Source organism: Squalius cephalus (genome assembly GCF_949319135.1).
Source record: "Squalius cephalus genome assembly, chromosome: 6".
Classification (NCBI taxonomy): domain Eukaryota; kingdom Metazoa; phylum Chordata; class Actinopteri; order Cypriniformes; family Leuciscidae; genus Squalius; species Squalius cephalus.
In genome coordinates this window covers 5,490,975-5,518,712 of record NC_137127.1, presented here as the reverse complement: position 1 = coordinate 5,518,712, position 27,738 = coordinate 5,490,975, and the positions used below count along the sequence as shown (strand labels likewise).

At 38.5% G+C, this 27,738-nt stretch overlaps 1 protein-coding gene across 1 annotated transcript; it reads right to left on the bottom strand.

The window, feature by feature from the left end:
• Positions 1-247: 247 nt before the first annotated feature.
• ttc9b (tetratricopeptide repeat domain 9B) lies at positions 248-27,581 on the bottom strand. The gene is made up of 3 exons (XM_079873982.1): positions 26,741-27,581; positions 5,444-5,626; positions 248-2,971 (listed from the first exon to the last, which is right to left on the bottom strand). The coding sequence occupies exons 1-3, from the start codon at positions 27,186-27,188 to the stop codon at positions 2,877-2,879; spliced, it is 726 nt and encodes a 241-aa protein (XP_079730108.1). The 5' UTR covers positions 27,189-27,581; the 3' UTR covers positions 248-2,876.
• Positions 27,582-27,738: the final 157 nt, after the last annotated feature.

Genomic DNA, 27,738 nt, shown 5'->3' with positions numbered 1-27,738 from the left:
ATAGCCACCACGCAAAATAGTTACATTACCTCATGAGGATTGAATTGGAACAGCACAGAAATAGATCACTGGATTTCTCATGCCAATTTGTTCATGACTACATTATCAAGAGTTGATTTGAGCATTAAAATGTGCACTAAGTAAGCTTTTGGGTTATACTTTATTTTGATGGTCACCTTTAGACATTCTGTTGACTATAAGTCCCGTTGCACCTACATGTCAACTAACTCTCATTAGTGTATTAGTGTGTTCACACTTGTAGTTCAGTTCGTTTGGACCAAAAAAAAAAATGTTGTCCTGGTCCACTTAGGAGTTCACATTGGCATTTTAACACCGAAGCTAAAGGCATAGGGACGTGTTCACAACCTTATTGGACGGCTTTTATTTAGTATATTTCACAACAGAACTTACCGAACATCCAAAACATGCTGTACTCTGGGCTAAATGCGCTCGTTGTAAGTGCGTAACCTACATATGATGGTATTTTGACCAGCTGAGAACTCGTGAATAGCTTATAAAATGTGTAAAGGAGTCAAAACAGCGTCAGGAATCCCTCCGTAACACAAACACACACACACACACAGCTCTGCTGCGAGGAGATGCAGTTCTGATGCCTGTACTGATCTGTGATGGGCAACATCACGACTATGACAAGAAAAAACAGGTGTGCTTAAGCATTCTGTCCTTTTTAGGGTCGCATCTTGTGACATAATGTCCCGTTTTTGGTTTGTTTACATGTCTTTGGTCCGTGTTGTGTTCATATTTCATTCTAAACGCACAAGTTTGTTTGGAAGCGTGAAAAGCTTGTTTGACGTCACCAGGGTTCGGATGGCAGCGTTCACACTTATTCAAATGAACCGCACTAACAGAGCAATCGCACCAGGGTTCGTTTTAATCCAACCAAACATGACAAGTGTGAACACACTCTTAGTTGAGTATTAGTAGACTGTTAGGGGTGGGGGTAGGGGTTGTGGAATAAGCTGACAAAGCTATACTTGCAAAGTGACTTATAGTCAGTAGAAAGTCTGTTGGAGAACAATCAAAGTAAAGCAGATATTAAGCAGACACTCCACTAATAATCTAATGAGTTAGTTGACATGTAGGTGCAACGTTACTTATAGTCAACAGAATATCTAAAGGGGACCATCCAAATAAAGTCTTACCAGTTTTTGTTTTTATTCATCCCAGAGAAGTATATACTGACACCTACTGGTGAGGATGTATGATATTTATGTATTCGTTTGTTTATGTTTTGTGAAGTGCATTGAGCACTGAAAAAGTACTATATTATAATGAACATATTATTATTATTATTGATAGTCGTCTTTATTACTATTAGACAAAATGGCGGCCCCCATGAGTGGGCAACCCACTCCATGTGGAATAAATCAGCTTTTATTAGACTACTGATATGACTGGAGTCTTGATTGCATGTGAGTATTCATCATTTTTATAATATAAACTAAATAAAAGGTCTGCTCAGTGTAGGTATTAAACTTTTGAATGAAGAAAGAATAACAGTGCACCTTATTTTATCAGTGCCACTGCAATAAAGAGATTAACTAGTTTTGAATCTCATCAGTGCGTCTTCTCATCTGAATCCCCAGAGTCCCACTGACACAATTAAATCTGCCTGATATTAGGTCAGATTTATAATTTCATCTGTCTTCCCCCATCTTCTCAAAGCCATTAATCCAAACTAGACTGACATGAGCTGTCAAAGGCATCTGCACATTCAAATGCATTCAACAAAAGATCATCAGAGTTTTCATAACAAACCACGAAGAGGAGGACAAACACGTAATGCTTTTGTGAAGCATACTACAATTCTCAGAGTTTTACTTATCGCTATTTTGTAACACTGATGTTTGGGGTAAATATATAATAAGTTTCACAGACCTTATATCAAGCACTTCGTATGTTGTGGATCCCGTTGCGGAAACACAAGCGTTTCAATATGGCTCCATTAGTTATTAATATTCCCACAGGCTGCATAACCATTGTGACATCATCAGGAAGCTCTTAAAGGGGCGGGGCTAAGCGACAGTCCAATACGAGGGAAATGGACAACGAGGTTCACAAAACACCTGCTAACATTAGCACGGACAATGTTGTACCTTTGAGAAAGGGAAAGATAACAACTTGCTCAAACCACTATAGTACAGCAAACTGAGAGGAAAAACAAAATCGATATCAAAGGACAAATTACAAACACTTGAATTAGCCCTTGAATTGAAACAGTTCAGAGATTGAGTTGAGATATGCCCAAATTCAAGAGAGAGAAAAAGGAGACAAGCGTTGACAGGCGAGCGTGAGATCTAGTTGTGAAACATTGCTTTTCCTCTGTATTGAGTTGAGAGGGTATTTCTCAATGGATCAGAGTGAGTTCAAAGGTCACTAGCCTAATCGTTGGCCTTCATCATCTGCAAGTATAAGTAGCAGTGTGGCTTTGATACGTGTGCTTTCACTCTATTCTTTACCTACAGACTCAATTCTCCATTATGCACATTTTAATATCCTTATTCGATCATGTCGTTTTAAATTCTAATGTCATCCCCCCCCCAGTGTTTATACAATTATAATAGAGCATTTCCTCTTTTTTTTCCGTTGACGTGTTCTTCGTTCATCAGTCAGATTCTCAATACCTGGGAAATGAAAGCACCGGGGACGTTGGATTTAAAGGGACAGAGCGAGAAAAGACAGTCGCTGGGTGCTGTGCTGTAGCTGTGCCCGTTTCAGTCCGCTTTCAGAGGGCACGTGTGTCCTGGTTGTCCACGGGATGGGGGGCATTGTGGGAAAAGGGGGATAGACTCGAGAGGAGAGGTTTTCTATCAGGGTTAGAGCGTGAGGCATGAGGGGCGGAGCAGTGGGTGTCTTTAACCCAAGGACTCTTTCCCGCTCTCACGCACCTGATGACTGCTCTTACTCATCTTCATCTCCGTCAGCTGGATGTATCGCAGCACGTTTGTGTCTGGATAGAGAGAAGATGAAGTACAGAAAATAAGAAGGGAGGAAGAAGTAAAGACACCAGGATCTAGCTGCGTTCACACTGGCCCTTTTACACCTGGTGTTAAGATTTAATACCAGGTTAATCGTTTTGTCTGATCGCATCACAGGTAGACGAGGGAAAATACACTATAAACAATGATCGTGATTTTAACAGTAAAAGACTGTAAAAATGCTACGGTGAAAAACTGTTAATTGGTTCACAGATAGTTTCCGCACTATATACGGTGAATAACTGTGATATATCTAACCATACATTTAATGTATTTTTACAGTAAATTCGGTTACATTTATAGTTTTTGGAAGTGATTGTATAATTTACAGTGAAAAACCATAAATTGACATTCCCACAATTCATTGCGTGACACTTCACATTTGATGCATTTTTGTTGAAATCATAGTTTTTCTTTGTTTTTCTAATCGGTTATGTACATTAGGGTTTTATGTTACATTTAATGTTGTTAAATTAATGTTTATTGCATTTTTTTTTTTCATTTTATGTGTGTTTAGTGTGTGTGTGAATGACACTGTGCAGCTTAATACATTAGTATTAACTTTCTTGTGGAAAAGCTGCTTGTGATGAGCTTTGATTGATCATGTGACTCATCTCCGCTGTGATTGGTGGATGTCAGTGTATTACAATGGTACAAAACAGATATTAGTACTTCAATAGGTGGGTAAATTAACATTATAGCAGATAATGAAATATGTTTTTTACTGTAAATTTAAGTTAAGCCTGTAAAACCTAAAATGTTGCTACCATATTTTACGGTAAATATCTGGCAACCACAGTAAATTACCGTAAATGTAACTAGATTTTTTTTACAGTGTGAGTAGGCGTCTTTTGCAGCTGTTTGATCACATGAGATTTAACACTATGAAAGCAATCCGGTCGGATTTCGATTTCGAGTGGACAAGCTCAAAACGTTTTAGACCCCGTTTATACCTGTATTTAGCGTCGTCCACTTGTGACACGATCGACCAAAACACATCTTAATACCAGGTGTAAACAGGGTCTTCGTTACTGCATGTTGCCAGTGTCTGGTGGAGAGATCGCCTGCTGCTAAAAAACATGTTGGAGGGAAAAGACTAAATATTTATGAAATCAGAACATAAAATGCTTAATATTAAAGATGAACGAGAAAAAAAAACGAGTGCTCTTTGCCGTCGTGGCTATTTATCTGGTTTATTTAAAGGTTTTAATGGGTTCACAAAACCATTTAGGCTAGTACCACTTTCACTGTATGTACACAGAAACATATCATAAATTATAGGAAAGTTGCTGATCGCTTAAAAAACTTTTGCTATATCACACCGCCAACACTCTCCACTACAGGATGTATAGATGGATCACATGTCCTATTGGTTGTTGCTCCCAAAAGCCGCTCTTCATTTGCATAAAGATAAACATATCTTGTCGCATCGCCAATGGTCACTGTCAGAAGTCGCCAGCTCTCTATTGAAAATCAATGTTGCTGCGTGTCGCTGGCAGTGTGAACGCAGCTTAAGACTAAACCTTCTTAAAAATGTTTAGTTGCTTCAGTAAGCATGCACATGAACAAACATAAATACAGGTAAATGGTTTATAACATAACAGCCATAATATAACACTGGACATGCACATATTCTATATATCAGTGGTTCTGAACGTTTGGGTCGCAGAAGATTCGTTATGGTTAACTAAATCTATTAACATTTATTGAAATAAAGCTGAAATTAAATAAAAATGTAATATTAGGTGAAAAACTAACTGAAATAAAACAAGTTGAAGTTATAAATAAAAAAACTGAAAATATAAAAAATAAAAGCTAATTCAAAATATTAATAAATAACATAACTGTATATAAATAATACTAAACTAACACTGGGTCGTGGCTGTTTTGGAGCAAATACTATATTAATAAATATTATGCATAATAATAATATACAGTGTTTGATTTAAAGTGCATTTTGGTTTACTTTTGTAAAATAAACTTTATAAAATATTGCGCTTGTATTATTAAAAATACATGCTTATTTCTCATATATTTTTATAATTACATTACCTCCGCATCATCCCTCTTTAACACTCACTTTAAGTTAATCTTCAAAAACATTCGTAATTTTATAACACAGTTAAATGTAAACTTTAGCAAATCTCAAAGATGAATATCATTTTTCAATGTTATAAGTTTGTATCTAATTTCACTGGTGGCATTTAAAACATTTTTTTATTTAGACAAAACACAGAATATTGGCCACAGCATGAAGATAATTAGCAGCTAATCAGCCAGAATTGTAATATTGGTGAATCCCTAATACACAATTTAGTGTTGAGTCACACAGTTTAGTGTTGAGTCACAGTTTAGTGTTGAGTCACAGTTTAGTGTTGAGTCACAATGCAAAAGCATTTGAGAAGCGCCACTGTATATGATATTAAAGCGATCAGAAAGCCCACCTGTGGGTTCACGGCACTTGGCATCGCGTAGGTAACGCAGGGCACACTCGTAGTCTCCAAGGTGGTAGAAGGCAATCCCAGCACGGTACATGGCCTTAAAGTGATCCTGCTGGTGTCCGAGGACCTTCAAACAGTATTCCTTAACCCGCTCATAATTCACCAGCTCCGACTGCAGCAAGCAGGCTATGAGGAACGAGAGAAACAGAAGAAATTAGGACTATATACATGAAAGGACTAAACAATAAAACAGCTGAAATAAAATAAATCAACAAACAGCAAGGGAGAAAAATAGACATGAAATATATTGGTACAAAACCCTGGTGTGAGAGATGAAGCAGAATTAAAGGGCAGTGTGTTTTCTCACAGTCATCAGTTGCACTGAAGTTCTGAGAGCAGCAGTTTTTAATGCGATTGGTTTCAGATAACCACATTAGCACAAAGTGAAGGTCTAATTGCATCTTTTAGCCACTCTAGGCTCAGTGACACAGATGAAGTAATTGTTTTATCTGCTGTCTAAAGAGAAAATAAACCAAACGAGACACATCCTAATCTGCTTAAAAGTGTTGGATGTGTCTGAAAATGTGCATGCTGTATCTAACAGGGATGCAGGTCTAAAGGGTTTATATATAACCACAATAAAAAAAAGATCTGATGAATCTAATGACAGATCAGATATAGCAGATAATTATAGGAAAATTTTCCACATCCATTTTTAATATGTCATTGAATTAATTAAATGTTGGAGTCTTTGGTTTAAAAAAAAAAAAACGCAGCTAATTAGAAGCATTGGCCCTGAAAGAACATCTGCACGGCAAATGAATTACTGCGGCGCCTGCTAGGCAGCTGGTGTGTGTGTTTTCAACCCTTCATCCGATCAGGGTTATTTATTCCAACAGCAGATGACATGGCTGGACACTGATGGCAGGGGCTGGGAAACTCAATTTCATATTTCCATGTTTGCTCACTGGTTGTGTTGTGTGTGTGTGTGGCATGTGTTCAGGAGTTTAACACCCTGCAATTCAATTCATCTCTTGTATGAGCTCACTTCTAATTATGACCTGAATTCACCTCTCACGTTATTTTTATGCACCAGCTAAATTAAGGAATGATGTACCACAGTCTTATGCTAAGGCTTCATTTATTTAATACAGTAAAAACAGTAATATTGTGAAATATTATTTCAATTCAAAATAAAGGTTTTCTATTACTCCAGTCTTCAGTGTCACATGATCCTTCAGAAATCATTTTAATATGATGATTTGCTGCTCAAGAAACATTTTTTATTGTTATAAATGTTGAAAAAAAGTTGTGCTGCTTAATATTTTTGTGGAAACCACGATACATTTTTTCAGGATTCTTTGATAAATAGAGAGAAATTTGCTTGTTTGACTGTCACTTTTGATAAATTTAATGCATCCTTGCTGAATAAAATTTCATTTAAAGAAATGTGTTGACCCCAAACTTTTTCAACAGTATATATATATATGAAGAGTTCAGATGCAAAAGCCTCTAAGTGCCATCTGAAACTTCCTTCTAGAATGATCATTTTTATCAAGCTTATATGTTTATGTTCACTTATTTCACTTTAATGGCAATGAAAATGGCCTATTAATTGTCATTAAAGTGAAATTACTGAACTTAAATATACGAACTTGATAAAAAAACTCATATACTCATATCAAAAACTCAAAAAAACTATATATATATATAAACATGTATTTCTATTTAATTTTTAATTTATATGGTATTTATTTTTATTATTAAGGTTTAGTAGGGTTCATTTGAACTATTCTTGCCATCATCAAATATCAAAGTACAGTCACGTGATACCACAGTAAAAATCTATGATCTTGCTGTATCTCATAAAAGTGTATCTAGTTCAACACCTGTTTACTGCATCAGAGCGGCGCCACTCTTGAGGTCTGACCCTTGCCAAGGTTAATGTCAGTCGGTGCAGTCCAGAGCCTGCTGACCAACACACACACTGACAAAAGACGCAGCTTTATACTGACAATCTCACTCTGTCCTTCCCTGTTACCTTCCTCTAACCATCACTCATCCTGTCGCTGAAACCCATGTGAAAGTCCTGAGTCAGGGATTTCGGCAGGACATCAGTAGTGACCGAGCACAGGACAGAAAACATCAGTCCACGACGATTTCTCACCACATACTCTACACTGAAAGTGCCAAACCAGCAGTAGATGAACTCGACACAACCACACAAATAAAAATCACAAATAAATGAGTGACAGACCAATATATGGGTCAGGATCAGGATGATTTAAAATGCAGATCGCAGATAAAAGGAAGGTCGTGTCGTGTGCTGCTGTAGAGACATAAACTAATATAAAGCAAACATCTGCTGACGGCTGTTAACAGCTGTTAAATCAGACACATATAGTCAGTGGAGGAAAAGGGGAGAAAAACATGTTTTGCCGAACCTAATGAAGGTTATACAGACAGAAGGACTAACTAATAAGAGCAGCGGTGAGATAAACGATGATTAGATGACAAATTAAAAGCTTTGAGAGAAAAAAATCTCATCTAAATGAGTTCATTATAGCTGAAATTTCATTCCAACTAGAGTTCGTCAATCCTTTCTCTCCCACTATCTTTTTCGGCTTTTTTCATTTGTTATAATTTCCCTCAAGATAACACAGTACACATTTCAGGACACGAAAACGTCACATGCAGCACAACAACATTTGGCTTTAAGGTTTGTATTGAGTTTCCCTCTAAGACAATACAGAAATTTACTTGTAGATTAAAAAGTACAGTAAGTGCTTTCTGAGAAACGCTGTTGGACGTGTATCAGACCGAGCGCCAAAACACACTTGTAGCCAATCAGCAGTAAGGGGCGTGTCCACTCATTAGGGGGAGGTGCCTGTGTTGGGGGCGGGGCTATTGATATGGGGTGTGACCATTGTGTGTTTGTTTTGGTGATTTCAAAAATCAACAACGTTTCTCAGAAATCACTTTCTGCAGCTTTAAGGGTGTCATTTCATGCGTCTTAACCGTGATCTCCAGTGATTAACTGGGCAGGCATGCCTCTTTTGGTCTGGGATGGAGAGAGCGAGAGAGAGAGAGAGAGAGAGAGAGAGAAACTGCCTTTCGGCACACCACCATCACGCTCATCGAGCGTCCTGTCCATCTTCATTCTGGGCAACTGAAACCCTGGCGAGCGCTCAGTGTATTCAGTTTCAGGCAATAATGGTCTAATGGATCCTAACTATTGTGATATCCTGATCTTTCTCTCTGGGCCTTTCTCTCTTTCCACAACACACCTACAAGCGCACACACACTCTGCAGCCTGATTCATCACACAAATGGATAAGGTGTGGCGTTGTGGATATTGAGGACTGCACTTAAGTGTCTGCTGAGTGGCTCTATGCGTGTAATAATGATGGCATCACATATTAATGGACCCGATGCTCTTTATGCTACATCATAGTTATATGAGAACATAACTGCACAGCTTGAAAACCAGAGCTGGTCCTCAAACACTAACAGGGTCAATCTCGAAATAATCCAACTTTACTAAGGGAGTTTGATAGATTTGTCACCCTTGATGAAGAATCTGCTCTGCTATTTATTGACATCAGAGCCGGACAGTAACGGAGTACATTTACTTGAGTACATACTTAAGTACAATTTTGAGGGATCTGTACTTTACTCGAGTATAATTTTTGGGGAGTACTCATGACTTTACTCAAGTACATTTGAGAGGCAAATATTGTACTCTTTACTCCACTACATTTCTATCCATAACCGTGAGTACCCGTTACTTCTTCTAAAAGAAAAAAAAAGGAAAAAAGAAAAATCTCGGACACCCTCAATTTGTAGTTTCCCTCTCAAACATGATTGGATTGCGCAGGCGCCACTGATTGGGACAGCCTATCAGCAATCACCTTCAGCTTTCCGCCAAAGTCAACTCCTGGGTCAGATTTATATAAGAGACGAAACCATGGACGAAACAATGGATGAAGACGTAGTAGGTCCATCCCGGGAATGTGCCAATCCATGGCCCCACCTCGCCAGACTATTTCTTTTCGCTATTTTTCGCTGACTATTAGTTTTCGCTTCAAGTGTTTGCTGTGTTTACCAATGTAAGCACTGTGGCAGTAGTAATGCAATATTTAGAAAATGTACTCTTGTACTCTTAATACTCAAGTACTTTTAAAAACAAGTACTTCAGTACTTTTACTTAAGTAGACATCTGACTGTAGTACTTTTACTTGTACTTGAGTAAAATTTAGCAAGGGGTATCTGTACTTTAACTCAAGTAATGAAGCTGTGTACTCTGTCCGCCTCTGATTGACATAGAGACAAGTCGGTTCTCTTTCATGGTTCGTTAGTTTTCAATCAAAGATTGAATCTTGTGCAAAGAACCCCAAAAAAATGGTATGTAACCCAAAAGCGCAGGCTACAGTGGTTCGGCCACGAATGCCGAATGAACGAACAATGCTTATACCGACTACTCGTGCGAACTGGAAGGCCCAACTAATGGAGGCTAAGAAACCTTGGTAAAAAAAGATAGAGGCTGACCCCAAAAACTAAATGATGCTTAAATGCAAAGTTTTCAACCACCAAACTATTATACAAAACTTTTGCAATCCAGCGGCACCAAAAGCAGCGTATTGGTTTAGGGACAAATCTTGTCCAAACGTTTGCTAAGGGACTTGCTAAGAGAATGTTTATTTTTGGGAAAACTATCCCTTTAAGATGATTTCGAAGATTGCTTGCTAGAGTTTTCCAAAAACTGAACAGGTGCAGGGACAGCTGTTGTGTGCAATAGGAGGGATCGGTTAGCAAATGTTCAGGATTCCCCTCATTTTTACACCTTCACATGAGAAGAAAAACCAACATGAGCAGAAAAGCTACCGGTTAGTCAGTAGAAAGGAAGGGAAATGAGCGAAGCAGGAACGTTGTGGTTTGTGGAGCGCAGAGAATAGCAACAAGGTGAGGGAGTGAGAGCTGGAGGGTAATCGATTTCAACCGCCTCCTACAGGAACATCCGTCTCTCTCTCTCTTTTTTGCACTTTTTGTTATCTTCTCTCCCTCTCTGAGCTGTTTTCCTCTATTGACAGGTGCGGGGCTGACAGCATCAGGTAGAGGAGTGGAACGGTGTTGGTTTGTGGTGATTACCCTGCTGTCACTCGGGTGGTAATTAGTTCTCTCAGTGCTTAATGGCTGATGCAGGGACCCATCAGTCTGAATGACATCTTCCCTCCCTCTGTGTCCTTTCTCACCCGCATCCCGACCTCGTCTTGATCCTCCGCTTCACCTACGCCACTGATTAACACCTACTCTCAACATAGCCAGACCTTTTACTAAACGGCAAAGGTCTGGTCCACACCGCAGCTTATTCTGAACAAGAAACAACATGAACAAACTTTGAAATGATGGATGGATGGATGGATGGATGGATGGATGGATGGATGGATGGATGGATGGATGGATGGATGGATGGATGGATGGATGGATAGATGGATAGATGGATGGATGGATGGATGGATGGATGGATGGACAAACACAACTTTATTTCCAGAATTTCTCATAAAAAAATATACCGGGCATTACATAACGACATCCAATCAGAACAGAGCTTGCCAGATCGAGAATATACTGAGGCTTCATCCTCTTCTCCATCTCACCTAGTGATCTAGTCAGATCTAGTCAGCACAAGCAACCACATATGACATCGCACATTAATGTGTTCACAGTTTACAGTGCAATGATAAACACATGACTCATTTTGCCCATTTTAGCATGATGCGTTTGCTTGTTTACTTAATTAGTCACATGATTTTAATATCATATAAAACACAGCAGTATAAGCTTCCCTCCTCATGCAGTTTTTAGTTCAACTCTTAGCAAACAAAACATATCAACCCTAAACAGAAACAGAAACAGACTGCTTTAAAAGCAACAATAGCAGGTCTCAGAATAGTTTAGCAGCGGACGAGCTTGAGAGGGTTTTCAGCCTTATTTAACAAGGCTGAGGGACCCTGAGCTCACATGTATAATTCAAACATTAGCAACTGCTAAGTGCTAGTTCCTCTCCCTGCACCGAAGCCTGTTGATAATGGCCTTGTCAGTCGGTGCACTGTGGCTTGAAGGACGCTGCCCTAAATCATGACTTGGCAGCCACCATCGACTGTCTTTTCACCCATCCATCCCTCTATCCCTCCCTCCTCCTCTCCACAGCTTCTCCTCTTTAGCTCACTATTTCTGATTAGGAGAAAATTACCTATTCATATTGAATGAATCTCATTTCCTCTCCGAGTCTGGCAACCGCATAGTCACTTTACCCATTTTCATTTATCATATCGCATACAAAATCATCTTCCTTTCACAGTCTTCTTATTATATTCACATTTACCACAAATGTAATACGTTTCTAACAGTTTACAGGTGCTATAAATAAATGTACATGTGTATCACAGGCAAACATACGCATAACACACCTGACAGATATCACTGGATAAAAAGAGAAACCAGAAACCTAGCCAATCGCAATCATTTTTCACATTCGCAAAAGAGTACAAGAGTGTTCGTCCACTTTTAGCAGGCTTGGTTCTGGAAGTATTTTCCCCATTCATTTAAACTTATAAGCCATGAATTATAAGCCATGAAGCAAACCAGAGTTCTCGCGAAAGCACGAGTTGAATTTGCTCAGCGAGTTTACTCTGGCGTCGAGTAATGATGCTCATTAAATATGCCCTTGTATCCGAGCTGCACCAATCACATCGGGTTATCTGATATAGGCGGGCCAGAGGCGAGATGACGACAGCGCTGTGACGTCGAAGTCATTAGTAAACATTGCAGGATGGCTGTGGATGAACACCAGTTGTTTGAAACGGCTTTGGCCGCTACAATGAACGAGTTAGACTTGGCTTTTTATCTAAAAGAGGAACAGAAGACGGCGCTCGAATCGTTCCTTTGCAAGAAGGGCGTTTTTGCTGTTTTGCCGACCGGATACGGCAAGAGTCTAATCTCCCAGTTAGCTCCGCTGGTAGCTAAGCGTATGGGGCTTGTTGTGATTGGTCGTAGTGTTATCCAATTGCGTGCAGTGAGATTTTCAAATGCATGCTTGGTGCCGCCCCTTGAGCTGGCCGATTTTCATTAGTCGATGCCAGACCATTAATCTTTCAGATTTAGTTTTGGATTTCCAGGCTACCTTTATAGTCCAGGGTCACATGTAGTAATAAACCAACATTATCATCCATACAGACAAAATGTCTCAATGGCAATGCTTTCGCCATCTTGCTTGCTTGTATTCACCGCTCTGTGGAAGAACGCATAGGCGCGCAGGCGTGTAGAGTTTCTTTACAAAGTCACATCGCCATCTACTGGCCTGGCAGCAGAACTCAACGTTTTAGACCCTGTTTACACCTGGTATTAAGATGTGTATTGTGGACGACACTAAATACAGGTGTAAACGGGGTCTAAAATGTTTTGAGCTTGTCCACTTTCCACCACTTCCAGAGGTAGTCGAAAACGCATCCGACCGTATTGCTTTGGTAGTGTAAACGCTCATGTGGTCGAATGTGATCAAACAACTGTCTACTCTCCACCTACTGATCTAATGCATAAACATTATGGGACGAGCTCTAGCCAGACGGGATTTAAACTTTGTCGGCTGGAGACCCAAGTTTGGTTTGAAGATGGAAAAATGTACCAAGCACAATGTTCTCTCTCCATTCCTGATTTCTAACACACACTCACAGCGTTCGGCTGGTCTTGAGGCCGTCAGAGCAGAAACTAAAGCTGATGCTCTCCGTGTGTTTTTTAGTCGTCTCCAGTCGCATTCATTTGTAAATTGCATGAGCTTATTTTGTCCATTAGATCGAAAGAAAAGTAAAACGTTACATTTACCCACCCATAGAGCCTCCCCTCAAAGAAATCAGGACAGAAGTGGTTGAAAGTGGACAAAAGAGACAGATTAAAACACCAGGTGTAAACGGGTTTCCGTCTCCCTCGTCTACTTGTGATCCGACTGAACAAAACGCATATTAAAACCAGCTGTAAACAGGGCCATAGTCGTTTTCGCTGATCCATGTGAACGGGAATCGTTTGACAACGTTGTCGTCTGTACGCAAAACTTTTGAAAAACGCGAAGGAAGAACGTTCCGTTTTTAGTACAACATTGTCGTTTAAACGTACCCGTTTCTTTCATTGGAAGATATAATTCTTTATTTTTCTAGGAGTGAATACGCTTGTTAATTTCTTAGTGTTGCATTATACATTTTATATTCACAAAAACAAATTTCTCAATACTCGCTGAGATCTCCCTTTTTGTAAAATCTCTTAAACTCATTGACAACAATAAGAACAACAAGTTTCTTAAGAACTATATATTTTTCTTACTGGTTGAGGTGTCATTATTTCTCTGTGTTGTTTTTTTCCTTTTCTTTTCTTTTCATTTTATGTTAATATATTCAATGCAGTGCTGTTTCTTTTCTTGCAATAAAAAAACAAAACAGTTTCTCTATGGAGAAAATGAATGTGAATGTTACTGGTGGAAGGGGTGGGGTTTGGAGAAAGCTCTTTAGTAAGAGACTGAAGTAACAGTGATTGCTTGAGTGTGTGATGGTGAAGGCTGCGGTCATGCACTGAACACTGAGCTCACTGCTGTTCTCTGAAGGGACTCGATGAAGCCCACTCACCATATTTTGCTTACCACCCCCTTCCCCCTCTTGTCTTTTCCCTCAGCCTTTCTCTCTCTCTCTGACCATCTGTAATCACAGAACGACAGCCTTGATCACCACACCATGCACATACACTCCGGGGGAGCGGACAGCATATATGACTCTGCAGTTTTTGACCTAATGAGAAAAAACAACCATCTCAGATCCTTATTTCATGTTAGTACAGAATATTATCACCACTTTTGACATCTCAAGCAGACAAAATACACATTTTGCATGTATATATGCATTAAAAAGTCCCTGGAAAGTGGGCCAGAAATATTGATGACTCATCTTCTCCACATGGGTGTACACAAATTTTTGTCCATTGGGGCGTGTAAAAATGCTCTCTGGAATGAGAATGTCCTTGTCACCTTAATTATAAATAAAAAATCACTGTTGCAACTGATCTAAAGCTGTTAAAGACTGTGATATTTCCCTCCTCTTCCCACAAAACCCTCACAGTCATTGTTGTTTATGGAAACCAGCCTCACATCACCCCTATCTGCAGGGATTACCCACAGTGCAACATGGTTTGCGGGAAGAAAAAGCCTAGATTGCACAGTCAGATCTGCTCGTAAGCTCCAGAAAACATCTCAGAAGAGAGAGAATCGTTGAGCATGTTTAAGAGGAGAGGATGAAATATTAATGCAGCTTACTCCCATAATTCCCCCAAACACCATATGCACATGCTGACTGTAATCAAAACATCCCGGTATGGACACTTGATCGTATGCCTGTGATTTGAAATGTGCAGAGATAGTTTTTTTTATATATATATATATATATGCCTTGATTGAATTTTGATGCTGATGTTAGAGGATGATGCTGGCTGGATTTCCAGTCGAAAGCCCTTAAGCGATGCACTTATCACCAGAGGTTTCAGTAAACCATTATGACTGTATGGAAACATCACGATGTAACTTCACTTAGACAAGGGCATTAACAGAGAATTGATGAATATGCATAATAGCAGAAAGAGATTGATGTAGATCCTTAGAGAGGTCCCTTAAAGGGAGGGTTCGGAGTAAAATCAATCTAGGGTCCTTTGCACCATGACCTCGAGCCAAACACCAGACACAGAGGTCACTTCCATGATTTGGGAAAAGCACGTAAAAGTCCTGGCAGAAAGCGATGCATAAGGATGTAGTGTAACGACGCCCAGTTACAGGAATGCACTAATATTTTGTTGGCAGTACCAGTTTGCAACAATTATTAGTTAACACTAAGTTGTCAAAAAATAATAATTTCAACGTTACACTAGATCCTTATGCATCGCTTTCTGCCAGGACTTTTTTACGTGCTTTTCCCAAATCATGGAAGTGACCTTTACGTCCGGGTTAGCCGTCAGGCAAGTGTTATTTAAATAAACTCCTGATGTACTTCCAAACTTTCCAATGCCTCGTTTTATGAGTACAAAACCTATTTGCACTACTGTAGAAGTTTGGTACCATTCTGGGCATTATTAGTGGGGTAATTTACGAGATACAACCTTGGATCCATTAGCGCCTACACTAAGCCATCCGGCTGATATCTCGAGCAAGGGAAAAAAGGCTTCTGGGGGGTGTTTGGCTCGAGGTCATGGTGCAAAGGACCCTAGGTTGATTTTACTCCGAACCATCCCATGAATACTACTTTCTGTGATTTTTGTCTTTTTGGGCGAACATTTTCAAAATGCTTACAACTACATGATGCACACTGATTCATTTCTTATATTCGAATATTCAATATATGGTTTTGAAACTGATTACTTGTATTCGACTTGATGGCTTTAAAAATGCTAAAGTCTGGTGGTTGTGCATAATTACCAGTATTTTCTTAATCAGGATATTTGAAGCATAAACTGTTATATATATATATATATATATATATATATATATATATAGTTAACATGAACTAAAACTAAGCAATACTTATAAGGAATTTATTAATTGTAGTTAATGTTAATTTCTACATTTACTAATACATTATTAAAATCAAAAGTTGTATCTGTTAACATTAATTAATGCACTTTGAAATAATATGAACAAACACTGAAGAATTGTATTTTTATTAACTAACATTAACAAAGGTTAATAAATGCTGTAAAATATATATTTCTATATATAACTAATATAACTAATGTTAAGAAATGAGACCTGATATTTTTTACTTTTTGCAGTGTATTTTCTATGGCATCAGAAAACATAGGACAAATGAACTTTTGGTCACACTTTAGTTTAGGGTCCAATTCTCACTATTAACTTACTATTAACTACAACTTTTGCCTTGATAAACTCCTAATTACTGCTTATTAATAGTTAGTAAGGTAGTTGTTAAGTTTAGATATTTGATAGGATTAAGGGATGTAGAATATGGTCATTGCGAATAAGGAATTAATATGTGCTTTATAAGTACTAATAAACAACCAATATCCTAGTAATATGCATGCTAATAAGCAACTAGTTAATAGTGACAAAAGTGTTACCAAGCTTTTTACCACTCTCAGAAAAAAATGGTACAAAAGCTGTAACTGTATTCTTTCAAAAAGCACTAATATGTACCATATAGGTACTAATACTGTATTTAGGACTATACTTAAGGTACTACTATGGCCCCTTTAGAAGTAAATAAGGAACAAAAGCGTGCACATTAAAAGCTGACAGCTACACTGAGTGAGTGTAAATCAGAGATTTGAGAATTAATGACTGCAACACAGGGAGGTTTTCACTTCGACATCTCCAGGCGGAAAAGTGTTGTGTCTCGGACCCGTCGGGTTGAGTTAAATGAGGAGGGCTGAGGACTGTCCCTGAATGACTCCGCGTCCTAGAAATGGCCAACGGTGAATCAGCGGTACAGCGGTCGCACACGGCTCGCATTCAGAGGACAAACACCACCAGACAACAGCTTTCTGCCATGACTAGGCAGGGAACATTACAACCTCCACTAAAGACAGCATCATTACAACTCTGTGAACAACTCACGCACCAGGAACTATAATCATCCTGGACGTTCGTGGTTATGCAGACTCAAGTAGACATGCCCTGTTTTGCTATAGCGATATATTTAAGTTCTCAGGACCATCACACTGGCCAGCTTCCGATGATCTTAAAATATTCTTGGTGCCCCACTGAAGTTTAGGTTTTTTTCTAAATATTCTCTAATCATATGAATTCGCACACCAATACGCAAGAACCTAAAATAGTTATGTTTTTTATGAGATCAGGTTGTGATTTACATGCAGTTATAATAAATGTGGACCGAAGTGTTCAAGCTGCATCACCATAAAAATATCACAAAGCGAATCATGCACCATATTCTAATTCTTCTGAAGCTGATTATATTTAAGCTTTCAAACTCATAAGTTGTGTTCATGATTATCACGATGAAAAAAACAAGTAAGAATCAAAAGCTGTTGTAGATCACAGACCTTAATATCTGCAACATTGCAAAAGCCAATGGAAAAATCCTATTGCTTTTTTATCGAGAGAAAAACTAACTTCTGGATTGACCAACAAAAAGACTTCATCCCAGAAGCCCTTTATTGTATTGTAAAGCTGGTGAAATGCAGCGAAATGAGTGTGAATACATGATGTCTGAACTTTCTTTTTATGTTACCAAACGAATTATGCCTTATTTTTAACCTATGTTTTTAGGAAAATCCTGTTTCTGTTTGAAATACCAATGCAACACCGGACTTTTCCAGGGTTTTGATTTTAAACCCTGCACACAAATGCTGCATCTGGAGCTGTGTGCTGCTGTCAGCATCATTACGACCATCTAGAGCTGAAACCTACAGTACTTATCTACAACACACTCACATAAATGTGCAAGCTCACATGAAAGGGTGCAGAGCTTCCCCAAGGCGCATCAAAGATTAAAATATACAACATCACAGAGACAAACTATCCTTAAAGTCCCCCTGTGGTGAAAATCAAGCTTTTAATGTTGTTTATATGTCTATGTGGTGTTTTTAATATGCTTTAAGACAAACCATGTAGTAACACCATTACTGAGTACTTTCTCCTTAAAACTGCAGTGAACCAAAGACGGTCTGACGGTGTTTCTGACGTCACAAACTACCTTGTAGCCAATCAGATCAACGTGTGATCGTCAACCAGTGGATCTCTGAGCTGAGTGAGTGAGTGGAGGCGGGGCTAATTTGCATATTCATAGAACCGCGTATACTAAATTAGGCAAGGGTGTCGAGTTACATTCAAGCTTTTTTAAGGCATGACGATTTTTTTTTCCAAGGAAAAAAAACATTTAAATATGTAATTTTGGTGATCAAAGATGAGTTTTAAGGGATAAAATAGGTTTTAAGGTTTTGGTTGAACTATGCCTCTAATTTGGAGACACTATGGTGGCTTCTCACTCCACTAACCTGTTTACACAGTGTTGTTTGAGGTCAAGATAAGCCTTAAGTGGCCCTTGGAGAGGTTATCTTAGCGTCGTGTTGACGCACAGGGGTGTGCTCCCTCTCTCCCTCTCGCAAACACCCATCAGTACATGACTCAGCATCATAAGACATTGCCGGGAGTTGCTAGAGTCCTTACGGGAGAGCTTTCTGTTTTTATGACATGCTTACAATAGGTTTCAACACTAACATTCAACAATAACCACTGCATTGCAGGATATAAAACTGCAGCAGCATGTAAGAGCTATGACTATTAAAATATCAGCTGGGGTCTGAAATATTTAATTATTTCTTTTTAAATAAATTATTTTAATTTGCAAGGATGCATGGTCAAAAGTGACAGTAAAGACATTTGTAATGTTACAAAGATTAATATTAAAAACAAATGCTGTTCTTTTACACGTTCTGTTGTATCTCAGTTTACCACAATGCATTATAAGAAATATTGAGCACTGTTAATAATTAGAAATATTCAAATGATTTCTGAAGTATCATGTGACAATGAAGACTGGAGTAATGATGCTGAAAATTCAGCTTTGCATCACAGGAATAAATTACATTTTAATATATATTAAGATAGAAATCAGTTGTTTTAAATTGTAATAATATTTTACAATATTACAGTTTATATTGTCTTTTTGATCAAATAAATGAAGCCTTGGTGAGCAAGAGGCTTCTTTCAAAAACATGAAATATTACTGACCCCAAACTTTTTATGTTATATATTGCTTATGTTATTCATATAATCTCTCCACTGAGTTTTAGAGAGGAGGGATGTCACTAGACGGGGAAAGCTCATACTAGACATTTTAATTGCATTATCTATTCTTGAACCTTGAAGTTTTCACCTTGATACGAGTCGTGCGGCCTGAAAATGTTCCACACTGATTTGGCATTTAGATATAATATCAATCCAGTTTTACATTTACCCAGATATTCCTGTATGATCTTTTAATACTAATAAATAATGAATCCAGATATTGAGCTCATCTCATCTCTTGAGCTCATCTCGGTGGAAAAGTGAACATATCAAACAAATATGCTTTTAATGCAAGCATATTTACCAGCCAAGTAACTCTGGTTGACTAAAGCTCTCATATTCCTTCCCTTACTGCCTTTATTTCTTCATACCACTTCTTCTCTCAACCAACTTAATTGCAGTTTAAGCAGTTCTTACGGATGCCTTGCAAGCATTCTTAGCTTTGTTGGCCAACGATGAAAAATGGCCCAAAACTTGAGAGTGCAGAGGGACCTAAACAACATGTTCAGGTCCTACAGACCCAGAAAAGGGAAGCAGGCATTCAGTCTCTCTACGCACACACACACACACTGCCAAACCTCCTCTCATCCAGTACTTTATGATCTCTCTCATTTTCTCCTCCATCCCCCCAGGTCATGGCAGAGCGCTATAACATAATACAATGTACTGTACAGTAAGTAAAGCCTGTGCCCAGAGGAACCCTATGGCGATGCCATGCCATCTGCGGGCCTGGCACCAGCTCAACAACCACCATGATAATAACAGACACCTCACCTCATCACATTTCTATACTCTTCACATCAGACGGTCTTCCAGACCGAGAGTCATCTGACAGATGAAAAGAGCGTGTTTAATATTGCTTTCCTTTTTAAGCATTTGGCTATCGGGACAGTGATAAGACCTTGAGTTGATGAATGTAACGCAAACCACTATCAGGACTCTCCAGAGTCAGCCAAGCACAGAAAGAGAGGAATACAGAGAGGAAGTCTTGATTTCAGTTTAACACGGCCGCTTCTAATTGGACATCAGGGTTGAGAAGTTCATTGATTGTCGCTGTCAGTTGTAATGAGAGAGCAAAAGGTCAGTGAGAGTTATATTCGCATGATTTCTCCAAGGCCTTATGTGATGAAAAGAATACTGAAAGAAACTGTATCAACCGTTTTCAACATTGATTATAATAATCAGCATATAATAATGATTTCTGAAGGATCATGTGACACTGAAGACTGGAGTAATGATTCTGAAAGTTGCCTTACATTTACCATCAACTTGGATGTTTAAGTCATTTCAACTTAAATTATATTAAACTGACTTAAAAAATGAATTGAATCTTGTATAACTTATAAAAGAATTTTGAAAATTGCTTAACTTATTTTGATTAGTTAAAGCAATGTAAAAACATATGTTAATAACAAATTATTGAACATATATTTTTTACAGTCACATGAATTATTATATAATTCATATAAAATATATATATATATATATTCAAATAGAAAACTCTTATTTTAAATTACAATTACATTCACCATATTACTGTTTTAATCTATTTTGATAAATATGAGACTTCTTTCCAAAAACGCACCAACCCCAAACTTTTTCTCTGACAAAAAGAAATTTAGTTTTTTTAAAGTCACCATGAAATCAAAATTGACAATTATTTTTTAATTTTTTATGCAGAATGTTTATAATAAATGATTGATCTGTGCACTTTTTTTTTTTTTTTATTAATGTGCATTCGTAATCTTTAAATCACAAACGTTAACCCACCCCCAACATCTGTTCTCTTATAGGACTCTGTGGAGGGAGGGGCTTTATATCCTCCAATACTGACTGCACAGGCCCTGTCCCGAATGGCCCACTCATGTGCACTTCGCTTCTCAATTCTTATTTGTCCATCCTCGTTTCCTTTCCTCGCGTCTCAGCTCCACTCCTGTAGGATGCGAGGGAAGGCTGGAAGGAAAGAAAATGAGGACGGAGGAATCGAAGGAAAGCTTTTTCATACATTGGAATACTTGATCACTCGAGCGTCACTTCACAGCGTCATCAGCAGCGCTCAAAGGATCTGCCCTTATGTTGTTAAAGCTTGGTTATTTAAGAAATTCATAATAAATAATAATAAAGCAAGATACCCTGTTGAAATATGTGAGATGTGTGGTTTATATAAACTGCAAAGGTAAAGTATAGATTAAAATGATTGTGACCGATGTGAAGGGGGAGGAGAATGAATACGTGCGTCACGTTTAGTCGATAAAACTCTTCCGCATATAGGATACACCCGTGTGTCTTCGCTCATGACTCCTCAGGAAGCTCCTCACTCCTCGATCCTCGACTCCTCGCGGTGCGATTAGAGAATTGAGATGTCCTTTAAGATGGCTGAGTTGATCGGTTTCCGGGTCATAGGATGGAGGACGGAGGAGCCAGGAGACGAGGAGGGATATTGAGAAGCACCCGAGGTGTGTGGACTTCACAATGGCCGCCGCGTGAGCATCAGAGCGCTAATATTTCCTCCAGAGCGGCTTTCTGAAGATTCTGGCCGCTCAACCCAGAATGCTCTTTGTGATATGCTGGTTCGAGAACAATAAGCAATAGGTCTAAGGTTATGGAGTTCAAATATTGTTTTCATGAAGTTGCAAACCTTATACAATAAGTTAAGAACGAAGGAGAATAAATTGAAAGAGAGAGTGGAGAAACCAAGTTAGCAAAGATTCATTTTGTGATATCTATAGTCTCTTTTTCTTTGCTTAGGGGTAAAAATAAGTTTGAAATACCTTTGCAGTTAACCAACATCCCGACACCGTCCACACTGCTGAGAGCGATGTGTAGATGAACATGTTTCTCAAGAACAAAATAAACAACAAAAATAACAGCCAGAAGGATGAAATCAAGTCCCACCCTACATTTTTTTTCTTTAAGTAAATTCATCTAGTTTAAAATTGCTTAGATATTAATACTGAAAAACAAGATGAAAATTTAAATGAAAACGTGTCAAAACACAAGCTTGATAAAAGCACAAAAGCTGGTTTTGTGCGTAATAATAAAATAAAAGCTTATCCAATTCTACTCACACTAGTATTATTGTTTTAGTCATCTCTAATAATACATACAGCTTGAAATGGGCTAAAATTACAGTGTTGATTTATGACTTTTAGTGACTTCAAAATCTCTCAGTTTCAGCACTTATATCTGGCACTGCCTCTTAATGAATATTAATATCAATATAAATCACTACATATTCCCAAACATCCACTATTCCCACCATTCCCACCATACACTATTGAAGAACATGTTAGTCAGTATAATGAATAGTTTCGCTGTGGTCAGTAGATGCTGGAAACTAAATGCAAAAGTGTAATACATCATATATACAATATATTATTATTCATAATTTCTGGCTTCAGTGAAAAGCTACCCAAAAGCTAGTCAGGGTGTGTGCTGGAAAAGTAAATCAGAGTTTCTAGCGTATCTTGCATAACTGCACAACCAAAAAAAAAGTTTCAATGTAGACATAACCCACTTAGAAATCCTGTTTTGTCGTCTCGGGAATTCTCGGCTTAGACGTGGTGTTTTGAAGCAGCATGGCAAATAAACCATTCATCTTCTTGCTGTCCAGACAGATTTAGAAAACTGTACTTGGCACATGTATTTCTTGATTTTTGTTTATCATATGAATAATGCAAAAGGTTTTCACCTGTACTTTCTTGTAAGCTATCTTCCGCTCTCTTTCATAACGCCGCTTTGACATCTTCCTCTTTCAGTTGAGTTTCAGATATAGGATTTTGTACGGTCTCTTGGTCCTGTCGAGACTGACTCATGCCACCTTGCTGAGCTAAGACTCGCGTGTTCGCTAGCGGCGACTCAGCAGGCTTTAGAAAAGAGTGGAGCAGAAGTTGCTGTGGCTGGCTGAAGTTGAACAATACAGATGGAAGGCCTGGCCTTGTCACAACAACCCGAGTTTAGAAGGCCGTTTCCCTCGCGCAAACACACAACAGCCTCGTTCAGATTCACAGAACACACAGTAGGCTATTCATCTGGCTCTCTCTCTCTCTCTCTCCTCATCACCCTTTACTTGGGTAACACACAGAACAATCGCTGAGGACAGCGAGAGAGTCACGTGATTGTTGCAAACGCCATGAACGCACAATACAGAAATACAAAATCAGTTGTGTTATGGATCAAGGATTGTAGGGCTGTGAAACGATTAATCGCGATTAATCGTATCCAAAATAAAAGTTTGTGTTTACATAATATATGTGTGTGTACTGTGCATAATTATTTTGTATATATAAATACACACACATGCATGTATACACTCCAAAAAACAATTTTTCAAAAAAAAAAAAAAAAAAAAGTTCAATCAACTTGGATGTTTAACTTGACTTGTTCAACTTGAATTCATCAAACTGACTTAAAAAAAATTGTTGAATCTTGTATAAAAAAATAAAAAAAGTTCAAAATTGCTTAACTTATTTTGATGAGTTAAAGTAATGTAAAAACATATCTTGTCATAACTTATTGATCATATTTTTAATATAAATTATATATATACACTGTAAAAAGTGAACAGTTGGATCAACTTTAAAAAAGTACTTCAATTGGTAACACCTAAAGAAATTAAGTTCTCAACTTAAGTTATCATGTTTTATCATGAAAAACGTGATAATTTAAGTTGAGAAAACTTAATTTCTTTAATAATTAAGTTAATTAAGTTTCTTTAACTTAATTTCATCCAACTGTTCACTTTTTACAGTGTATATATATATATACACAGTATATATAAGCAACTATTTCTTAAATATATGCATGTGTGTATATTTATATATACAAAATAATTATGCACAGTACACACACATATATTATGTAAACACAAACTTTTATTTTGGATGCGATTAATCGCGATTAATCGTTTCACAGCCCTAAGATAATTCTGAGAACGATCTATTAAAACTAGCATGACTTTACACGTCGTCCAAGGACCTGATGAGAGAAATCGAAGAACGAACTGGTGTGACGTCATTTTGAACAAATTCAGCCAAGTTCCTTTGGAGTTCATTTGGGAGCCAAAGTGAATTTTCTGGAAAAGTTTGCTCCGGTTGGTAAACAACTATGACGTGGAAATCTTCTCCAGTTCATTTCTTCTGTTCAGTCCATCGAGGTCAGACGTCCACGAGGTAAAAACATGAACACACTGGAGAGTCGCTTTATAGGAGAAATTGAAGCTGTACTTCTAACTGAAAGTGACACTGCCACTGTTTGTTCATGTTTAATACTGTAAAGCTGTTGCTTTAAAGCTATCTAAATGTGCGCATAAATAAACGTGGAAATCGTGCAGAACACATTTACATGTTCATCTAAACATCGCTCTCAGCAGTGTGGATGGTGTCAGGATGTTTGTTAACTGCAAAGTTAGCTACCCCTAAGTGAAGAACATTGCCATGAGTTTTTCTTAAAGTCTTGAATGGGAGATACACATAACTGATAAAAACTAGACGAAACACAAAACTCTGTTTGCATCCTACATTGCACCTCAACGAGCCTAAATACAGTATGACACTATAAAATGCATCTTTATATAAGCATTTATATAATTTCTCTCTATATATATTCCCTGCTCATCCATCATCATGACTGCAGGAGGACAAACAAAAGAAGGTGACGGAGGGAGGGAGTTCACACAAATGGAAATTTTGCAGTGTCGAGACTCTTTCACGCCTTGATGCTTCCCCCAGCGGGCCTGAAGTGTTCGCCACTTTTGTGACATTCAAGCCGAACCTCAAATCGAACCCCGTGTGAGACCGCTAGAGACATCAAGGGCCACAAACACCAGGCATCACACACATCCAGATCGAGCAGATGTGCAGGAGTATTAACCAATATTCAAACACAGTTGGCATCTGTGATCCGTTTTATGTTATCCCCTCTTTATCGACAACTAAACTCACTAAATTAACTTCAAATGACTTTTGGGTAACAATATGCATCGGTGTGTAATCACATAGAGAGGGTGTGTTTATTATAATGGAATATTACTTACAGATTGTAGACACAATAATGCTCATTAGACTATGATTTTGAAGCCATATCAATATGGTTTTGATTGTTTTCTGAATGAAAAATGTTGTAATCCACCCTAAGCTTTAACTTTGAAGCTGCTTTGTTTAAAAATGCCATTTGCTAACATGTATTAACAAAGACTAAAACAACCATAAGGAAATTAATTAATGTTTTTGAAAATGTAACATTTGTTTCAGGTTTAAAAAAATTGGACTTATGGGGAATTTCAACATTTTCCATCCACAAAACAAACAGCAGCATGCTTTTACACCAGAGGTATGATGTTGAGTTATTATAGTTGAAGAACAAAGCGTGGAAGTCTCTTCGGGTAGCTTTATTCCTCTCAATGGATATGGAATCTTATAGAACTGACACTCCAACCTTTTACCTCACATTACCAAGAACTTGAAAGAAAAAAATGAATAAAGAGATTAGCATACTAGGCTACGTATCAAAATATTAGTTCACGTGGTGCGTTTAATCTGCTTGCTCTCTCAATATAAAGCAACGTGACATTAAATGAGCTTGGATTATTATGACACTGGCTGAATCTCACTGGCTCAGGAACAATGAAGGCCAAACTGGTTGTTATAAGCGCAAACAACCCAGCGCACAAAGAACGTTCCCCTAACGTTAGTATCTTGTTCCCATTTGGTATTTTCCCATATTTATATTTTTTAGAACCAAATAATAACGTTCTAGGAATGTTCTTTTTAGGGTTTTTTTTTTTTCAACCATAAAATAACATTCCCAGAACGTCGCAGAACGTTACTTTTAAAACCTAAAAATAACTTATAGGCTAAAGAACGTTCTTTCATGGTTATTTTAATGGTTTTTGTGTAATGACATATACAGAGCTCTGAAATAAGTTTAATAGGCTATATGCGTTTATGTTGAAATGAGATCAATCAAAACGCGTTATAACGATCATATAAATCCAACTTTCTAGCTAAAATATTAAGCCAGGGTTAAGCATATAGTGTGAAAAGCACAGAAATCACAGTAAAGATATCGGAGTCGCTACAGAGGTTTGGGGAACGTTAAAGCAACGTTAGAATAACGTTCTACTAACCAAAAACGAACGTTCCATTTCCGTTAAGAAAACTTTCCTGGCAAACCATAAACAAACCTTAATAGAACCTTCTGAGAACCAAACACTAACGTTCTGGGAACCAGAAATTGCTGGGAAATGCTTGATCGATTGTTTTCAGTCTTGTCTGTATAAAAACAATCGTTTTCTTGCAGGGGAATTACATCTATATTTAAGCCCTTTATTAGCCCTCTATGTAGCCTCCAGCACCTTCCCCTTATCAACAGCATCTCAGAGTGGCTTCAGCCTTATGCCAACCTCCAGCGAGCGGTTCAGAACAATGGCAGCGGCCGTTCCCGAGTCTCACCTGTCAGGCTGTCGTAGCACTCGATCTCGGTGCTCTCCACCGCTCTCCTCTGCTCTTCTGTCAGCTTGGCAGCGGCTTGGTTGAGGAGGTTCACCTCGGATCCGGTGGTCCCGTCGACGACATGGACCCCTTTCAGTTGCAGCAGCGCCCTGTGATATTTCCCAATAGCTTCCCGGAATTTCTTCTCCTTGTAGCATCGGTGACCCTCCACTTTGAAGTCGATTGCTTTCTGTATTTTCGCCTCCATCTCCATCTCCGCGCCGCCGACGCGATACCCTCCGCCGTCCCCACCCGCCGCCGCCGCCGCCAGACTCCGGCCCCCAGCCTCCGGGTAGCTCTTCAGGCTCTTGATCGAGTGCTGCTTCGCTTCCATCTCGCTCAGGAAGCCATGCTGGTCCGACACGGGTGCCTGTGTTCGCTTTAAGGGCTGGAGCAGCGTGCTGTGCATAAAGGATGCGAGCCAAACGAGCGAAGAAAAACACAGGCGCGACCGGATAGTAGGAAGTAAATACAACACTAATGATTCCCGGCTGTAAAACGCGTAAAAGAGACAAAGAACTTTAAACAAATAGAGGACGGGTGTCTCTGGTAACGTGGAGGAGAAGCTGGAGGAGGAGAGGACTCGTGCCTCCGGCCAGAGCAGCTTCAGCACCACAGACAGCGACAACGAGAGCGAGGCATTATGGGAAGGATTTAATCGTGGCGAGATGCTGCTGCTACTGGTGGATCACGATTACATTAAAGAGGAAAATCTACATGCGTAAAGCCAAACATGAATTAAAAAAAATGCAAAGGCTGCCCATCTTTACATCATTATCGTTAAAAAGCAAAAGCAAAAGTGAGGCAATCCAGCTCATCACTGTTTTGGAACATGGTAGCTGGTTGATCAAACATGTAATAAAAATAAATCAATAAAATCAACATGGTATGACCAGCTGGTTTGTTGCGGGTCGCTATATAGTTAAAAAAAATAAATAAATAAAAAAGGCGGTTCATGA

Bases quoted from the DNA above. Each gene is read 5' to 3' on its own strand.
- ttc9b (XM_079873982.1), bottom strand. From the start codon at position 27,188: ATGCACAGCACGCTGCTCCAGCCCTTAAAGCGAACACAGGCACCCGTG. The intron at 5,627-26,740 runs GTGAGACTCGGG...CGTTCCTCATAG, and splicing joins GTGCTACGACAGCCTGACAG to CCTGCTTGCTGCAGTCGGAG. The intron at 2,972-5,443 runs GTGGGCTTTCTG...CTCTCTATCCAG, and splicing joins CAAGTGCCGTGAACCCACAG to ACACAAACGTGCTGCGATAC.